General features: G+C 42.1%; 1 protein-coding gene across 3 annotated transcripts in view; it reads left to right on the top strand.

Annotated features, from left to right (window-relative positions):
• Positions 1-6,835, top strand: part of LOC123691052 (protein sidekick) — a 35,555-nt gene extending 28,720 nt beyond the window's left edge. For 2 of the 3 annotated variants that reach the window (XM_045635254.1, XM_045635255.1), the window contains 10 exons: positions 256-452; positions 954-1,150; positions 1,661-1,900; positions 2,640-2,777; positions 3,355-3,562; positions 3,945-4,223; positions 4,845-4,865; positions 4,998-5,318; positions 5,833-6,119; positions 6,536-6,835. In XM_045635254.1, the coding sequence (XP_045491210.1) occupies positions 256-452; positions 954-1,150; positions 1,661-1,900; positions 2,640-2,777; positions 3,355-3,562; positions 3,945-4,223; positions 4,845-4,865; positions 4,998-5,318; positions 5,833-6,119; positions 6,536-6,778 (2,131 nt within the window). In that variant the 3' untranslated portion in view covers positions 6,779-6,835. The remainder of the gene's footprint in view (positions 1-255; positions 453-953; positions 1,151-1,660; positions 1,901-2,639; positions 2,778-3,354; positions 3,563-3,944; positions 4,224-4,844; positions 4,866-4,997; positions 5,319-5,832; positions 6,120-6,535) is intronic. The other variant, XM_045635256.1, reaches the window with a different exon arrangement.
• Positions 6,836-7,095: the final 260 nt, after the last annotated feature.

A 7,095-nucleotide genomic window follows, 5' to 3' on the forward strand; every position in this document is an offset into this window, starting at 1 on the left:
AGTATTTTTTTTCCATACGCCAAAGAAGTATAACTTCTAACGCGTGTACATAAGTACACACACTCTTTTTTTATGGCATTTGCATGAATAGAAGAAAAAAAGATCGACAGGACAGGAAACTTTTACTGCTTTACTTTTGCTCCTGATCGTAGGATTCGCTCTTAGCCAATGCATAGAAGAAAGGAAACAAATGTTACTGAAATGTATAAATTAATTCTAATTCTGGTTGAATTTAGCTGAAACTTTATTTCTCAGGTACTACACGGTACAACAAAAGGAAGAAGGTGGAACTTGGCAAACGTTACCGGAACGTGTGGATCCATTTTCGACTTCATACACAGTTGATGGATTGAAACCCTATACAGCGTATCAGTTCAGGATAAGGGCCACTAATGATATAGGACCAAGCCGATATAGTAATGCTACAGAAACTGTTCGTACTCTACCTGCAGGTAATTAATACATCCCTGTTTAAGTATATGATTTTTGTCAAATACCAAAAATCGATAGATATAACTGAATTAAACTCAATATTTTTCAGTATCATAAGAGTACACGAATGCGTGCATATCTAATAATTTATTATAATCAGAATTTACAGCATGTTAGTATAAAAATGATCTTTTTAATCAAATATTTTGCACTTCAAAGTTTATAGTTATTAAATTATGACAATCATTATTTTATGCATGATAGAAACTAATCACAACTAAGAGCCAGCGCGCACGAGCAACTTTGTCTCCGCAACTATTTTGTCTCTCCCATCAATTGTATGGGGAGTTGCGTCGCTACGTGCGCGCACTTTCATACTAGCCCATGGGTGGACAGACAAAATAGTTGCGGAGACAAAGTTGCTCGTGCGCGCTAGGTCTAAGGCAATCTTTATTTATTCATTTTTTTAATACAAAACGAAATACGTATTTATGTATTCTCTTCCACACTTGTATTTGCAGCTCCAAGCAAGGCGATAGATAACCTCCGAGTAGTGCCAATAACGCCGAGCAGCGTGCGCGTGCAGTGGTCGCCGCTGGCGGACACGCACTGGAGCGGCGACACGCGCACGGGCGGCTACCGCGTGCTCTACCAGCCGCTCACTGACTTCACCGCGACACTGCAGAACACGATGAAGCAAGAAGTGCCTGGGATTAAGGTAAGTGCTAAGTAGACGCATAATATCCACTGATTTAGGGAGCTAAAACCCTGTCCGATTAGGGCCCTTCTGGCCTCCTCCACTCAAGCGACAGCCCAAGCCGAGGTTCGAGATCCCCGTCAAGGGGGGACGCCCTTGTGCATGTCGCTACCAGGGTGAACCTTCAGTTCACCCCCGCGTCCGCGTTAAAATGTAAAAGCCCTTCTGGCTAACATTGAGAGACACCTTACAAAAAAAAAAAAGGGGAGCTAAAAACATGAGTAAAAATTACGTATGTATTTTTTGTCGTTCTGTGGGATAAATATCTCAGAAAATTTTGCTAACAAATAAACAATTGAAAGACGTTTACATTTTTATAACCACAAACAACTATTGGTGAGCATATCCATCTTGAGCAAGTAAATGATGTAAAAAACCCATTTTTTTTTTAAAGAACTTACTATAGAATCGCAGTATTGACTAGAAGTCATGTCATTAATAATTGAGCTATATAACCGCGCACATCCGCAGAGTTCGGAAGTGGTGCTCACCGATCTGGCGGTGGACCGCAACTACGAGATCAGCGTGTACGCGGTGAACTCGCAGGGGCTGGGGCCGGGCGGCGCGCCGGCCGTGGTGTGGGTGGGCGAGGCGGTGCCCACCGCTCCCCCGGGGCAGGTCGCCGCCGAGCCCGTGTCGCCCACGGAGGTGGCGCTCACCTGGCAGCCGCCCACGCTCGACCAGCAGAACGGCGACCTGCTCGGGTATAAGGTAAGATCTATATATATAATAAATCTGTAGAAGGGTCAATTCTGTACATTGAAAATATTGAAAAAATAAATAGTAGGGAGTGTTACTGGATCGGTACCAGGCCCAAATATGTGATTAAAAAAAATTTTGTCTGTCTGTCTGTATGTTCAGGCATTACGTGAAAACTAACGGTTCGATTTCGATGAAACTTGGTATAATTATACCTTATTATCCTGGGCATAAAATAGGATACTTTTTATCCCGGAAAAATACGTAGAAAAAAATCTTAATTTTTCTTAATTTTTCCGCGCGGACGGAGTCGCGAGCGGAAGCTAGTGTTAAATAATTCTGATAATACTGATGAATTATGAACATTGTAAAATACAAGATTTGACAGATATGAGAGGGTCTTTAACAAAGAAACAATGTTAGACTCATAAAAAAATTAAGATCTACATGCTTCTATGAAACTTAAATAGTAATAAAATATGATTAGAAAAAAAATCATGAGACAGTGATATTTGAGTCAAGTGCAAAAATGTTGTACTGTTGTGATGTAATATTAAGAAATTGTTACTTGTTGTATTTATAATATGAATAAATAAACTTTTTGTTGTTCAACTTGTTACTGTTCTTCCTGTGCTTCTGCCTTGTATATATACAAAACACAACAACTAATATCTGCAATATTTTCAGTTGTACATGACCTTAAAAATGTAGTCATACTGATGACAAGTAATAATAAATATTATTTATTTAGATCTTTTACCTCATGACTGAGTCACCTGAAGAACCAGAACCGGGGCGAAAAATTGAAGAGGAAATAGAAGTTGTACCAGCGACCGCCACTTCACATTCGCTCGTGTTCCTTGACAAATTCACACAGTATCGCATTCAGGTATTGTATTTCTAAAGTAATTCTAATCATTTTCTTAATAACGATATAGATTCTTTAGTTGAAACGTTAGACAGTTAAATGTAAATAAATCAGCTTATTGGTTTGTGCCAACTATTTACAACAATTTTAAACAAAATGAATCTTATTCGAATTGCAATCAAAATCATGTGAATGTTACCAAAACTAAATTACATATCTAACGTTTTAACAAAACTTCTAAATTTCATAAAGAAAATTAAAGTTCTAAACTGACTAGTTTTTATTCATATCTATTATTGTATTTTAATTCATCATTTTGTCAGTTTTCAATCGTTACTTTATTGTAAAAAAATGCCTTCAAGCCACACCTCCGAGCCCGTCGGAGTGGGGAGCGTGAGGTTTTTTCGTTACGGAGTTTCTCGATTCGGTCCCCGCGCTCAAGGCCCGCGATAGAAGCTATGCAATAGCTTAACTGTTTGAAATAAAGATCAACACTGTTATATAAGTGCAGATTTTATATTATTATAGCGTTAATGAAAACCGCAACTATGTTATACAATAAACATATCGACTACTATATTTAAATACACATGTATAGGTGCTCGCGTTCAACCCGGCGGGCGACGGGCCCCGCTCGCACGCGGTGCTGGCGCGCACGCACCAGGGCCTGCCCTCGGCGCCGCGCAACATCTCCTTCAGCGACATCACCATGAACAGCCTCGTCGTCAGCTGGGAGCCGCCGCGGAAACGGAACGGCCTCATACACTCGTATCTCGTTACGTACGAGACGATAGAGCAGGATGAACGTTAGTTTTATATTGTTTGTTACATAATGGTTTTAGATATTGTGGTGTATAAGCTATCTGTTATACAATATCCACGACAAGAGTGTTACTGATATAGAAATTTGTGAAAAAATATTATTAACATTTAGAAGTGAATAATATCAAATGTAGTATAAATTATAATTTCTTAGCTTTATTTAATAATAATCCATTGAAGTAACCTGAACAGTTCCCTTTTCCGACTTGCGGAAAATAATTTCGATCCCTAATTGGATTGTTTGGACACAATAAAGATTGCTCAGGCCAACGACGATATTTTGTCCGTAATTGAACATGCATCAATGTTCGTATTTCTATTTTTTTAAACTGAAATTGAAAATGCAAGTGATCGTATACGTCGCAGGGTTCAGCAAGCAAGTGAAGCAGAAGGTGAGCGAGCGGCGGCTGGCGGTGGGCGGGCTGGAGGAGGAGGTGGAGTACCGGTTCAGCGTGCGCGCGCTGACCATCGGCGCGGGCGGGGCGGGGTCGGCGCGGGTCCGCACGGGCCCGCAGGCCGGCTCGCCCGAGCCGCCGCGCGCGCTGCTGCTGCGGGCCGACCCCGCCGCGCTGCACCTGCGCTGGGCCAACGCGCCCTCCGGCAAGGGGCCGCTGCTCGGATACTATATAGAGGCCAGGAAGAAAGGTACGTGTTGCCTACTGGAGGGGAATCTGATCCCTATTGACATCGCGGTTCGAATAGTTTAATAGGCCTTCTTCACCTATAGTTAGATATAAGTTACTGTATATTATGTAATATTGACATGATTTTTAAAAGAGCAACTATGGAGTTTCAAGCCGATTCTTCTCCATAGATACTGCTTTCCGAATCGGTGGTAAATGTTAAAAATACTTACCTATGTAATGACGATTCGAAAGTGCTACTAAATAGTAGTCTAATTGAATAAATGAATTTTTGAGTTTGAGTTTGAGTTTTCACCATGGGCAGCGTTGGGCGACTAGAGCCAATTACCACAGTGTAGAGGGCCTTAATGTTTATGGCAAACATCGACGATCATTTGTTGGGCCAACGCTGCCCATTGTGAAAAGGGCCCATAAATTGTGAATAACAAGATGAAATTGATCATGAAAAACATTATTCTGTCAGCTAAAAATTACAATATATTTAACGGCGTTTAAATAAAAACTAAAAAGTATTGAAGTATTCAAAAATTAAATTAACATCCCATTCTTCTTCGAGGAAGTAATTTGAAGGCATTTGAATTGACTATGATGACTTAAAATTATTTTTTTATTTTCCATGCAGCAAAGGAAACTTGGCAAGCATGTAAGTTTTCAACATGTTTTCCCTAATTCACCGCATTCCATCACCTGTATAGCAGCCATTCCTCATTAATCTTTGGACATAAAAAAACTTGCAATTTCAATTTAAAATTCATTGCTCGAAATTTGTTTACAGATGACACGAGATGGGAAACGATAACGCGAACGAGTAATGGAATTCTCGAGGAATTTACGATATCGTATCAGAGTTTACTGCCATCGACGGCATACTCGTTCCGAGTGATTGCGTACAATATGTACGGGATCAGCAACCCCACGTACAGCGACAAGGTGATAGTGACGCCATCGAAACTGTACCTTGAGTACGGTTATCTGCAGTACCGGCCCTTCTACAGACGCACGTGGTTTATGGTGGCTTTGGCTGCTGCCTCAATTATCATCATCATCATGGTGATCGCCATTTTGTGCGTGAAGAGCAAGAGTTATAAATATAAAAGTGAGTAATCTTTCTGAATTTAATGGGATATGAGTAATGATTCAAAATCAGTCAAAATTTATTTATTTAAGTCATGGAACAGTTTTAAAAAATATAATTAATGACGAATAACGAATTTTGTAGCAAAACCAAAATTGTAATTTATATTAAGAATAACTATAACATACTTCTGGTTTTATACTGGCGTTTCTTGGATTCGACAACATGATCAATGACTGAACTTAAAAAGAAATAATTTTTAAATATGAGCCTGTCATTTAACTAAGAGTAATTCAATAATTTCTGTATCTTCTGTTCAACCCATAATAAAGCTTCTATTATGCCATATCTTTATAATCAATATTAAACACGCTGTCACGCTTTTCATGTGTGCGAATTTAAAAATTTCACCACAAATTCACTATTTCCTTTGAAAAGTCTATGTTATGTGTGTCGTGTGTTACGTTAAGTGCTATATAGTGGTATGATGCGAGGCGCGCTCGGTCTATTCAAGGGCATTATGTCGGTCTCACAGAGGAGGCGCAGAAGACGCTGGAGGAGTCGCTGGGCGAGAGTGCGGAGCGCGGGTCGCTGGCGCTGGACGTGTACCGCGCGCGCGCCGGCTCGGCGGGCTCGCGCTCGGCCGGCTCGCTGGGCACGCTGCGCCGCAAGCCCGCGCCGCTCGCCAAGTGCCCGCCGCGGCCCTCGCCCGCCTCCGTCGCCTACCACAGCGACGAGGAGAGCCTGCGCGGCTACGACGAGAACCCCGACGACTCCTCGCTCACCGAGAAGCCCTCCGAGATGAGCTCCTCCGACTCCCAGGTGATCACCATCAAAATTACCGTCGTCTAAACCCCCGCCGCCCCCTCTCCGTTCGCCCAACGGCCCGCATTAAAAACGTATTTTTTTCCCTTGCTCCACGCGCGGATCTCGGGACGGTAAATATTACAAGTTTCGCTTTTTCGTCTGCATCACGCTTTCCCCTTAGCACCGGCGACGTAGGTACGCTTCTTTTTAGATTTTTCGTCCAGACATCTCACATCTATGCTGCTTCCCTTCGATCTAAAAGCTCGAGACTTCTCGTAGTATCTCAATAAATTAAACGCTAAAATAAATTATGAGGCGCATTCTAGTTAATTACATTTTAAAATACGTATCACGTAGGCCTCATTTTAAACTGCTACTGAATGTAAAGTCATCTATAATGCAACTATACTAACGCAATTTTATCGTCACAGAATTCGGAGAGTGAGAACGAGAGCGTGCGCTCGGAGCCGCACTCGTTCGTGAACCACTACGCGAACGTGAACGACACGCTGCGTCAGTCGTGGAAGCGGCAGCGGCCGGTGCGGAACTACTCGAGCTACACGGACTCGGAGCCGGAAGGCAGCGCCGTGGTGAGCCTGAACGGCGGCCAGATCGTGATGAACAACATGGCGCGGTCGCGGGCGCCGCTGCCGGGCTTCTCCTCGTTCGTATGACCCGCGCCGCCCGGGCGCGCCGACCCCCCGCACTCGCCCGCGCCCGCTCTACACATATAACACCACTATAACACTGCCCATTCCCCCTTACTATTAGATCGATTGTACATATCAAACTCGTTAAGTATTAATAGTCGATAACGCGGTTATTTTTATTGTGTAAGCTTAGGTATACTATTTTCAATTTGTGTAGTTTGGTTTTGTACGAATGCGAAAATTGATCAATATTCCAAGTTGTAGTACAATTTGTAAATATTTTTTATTACTTGCGATCTCGTTAGATCGTTATAAATAATTAATGATTATCCTCTACTTTT

This window comes from Colias croceus, chromosome 4 (assembly GCF_905220415.1).
Source record: "Colias croceus chromosome 4, ilColCroc2.1".
Lineage (NCBI taxonomy): Eukaryota > Metazoa > Arthropoda > Insecta > Lepidoptera > Pieridae > Colias > Colias croceus.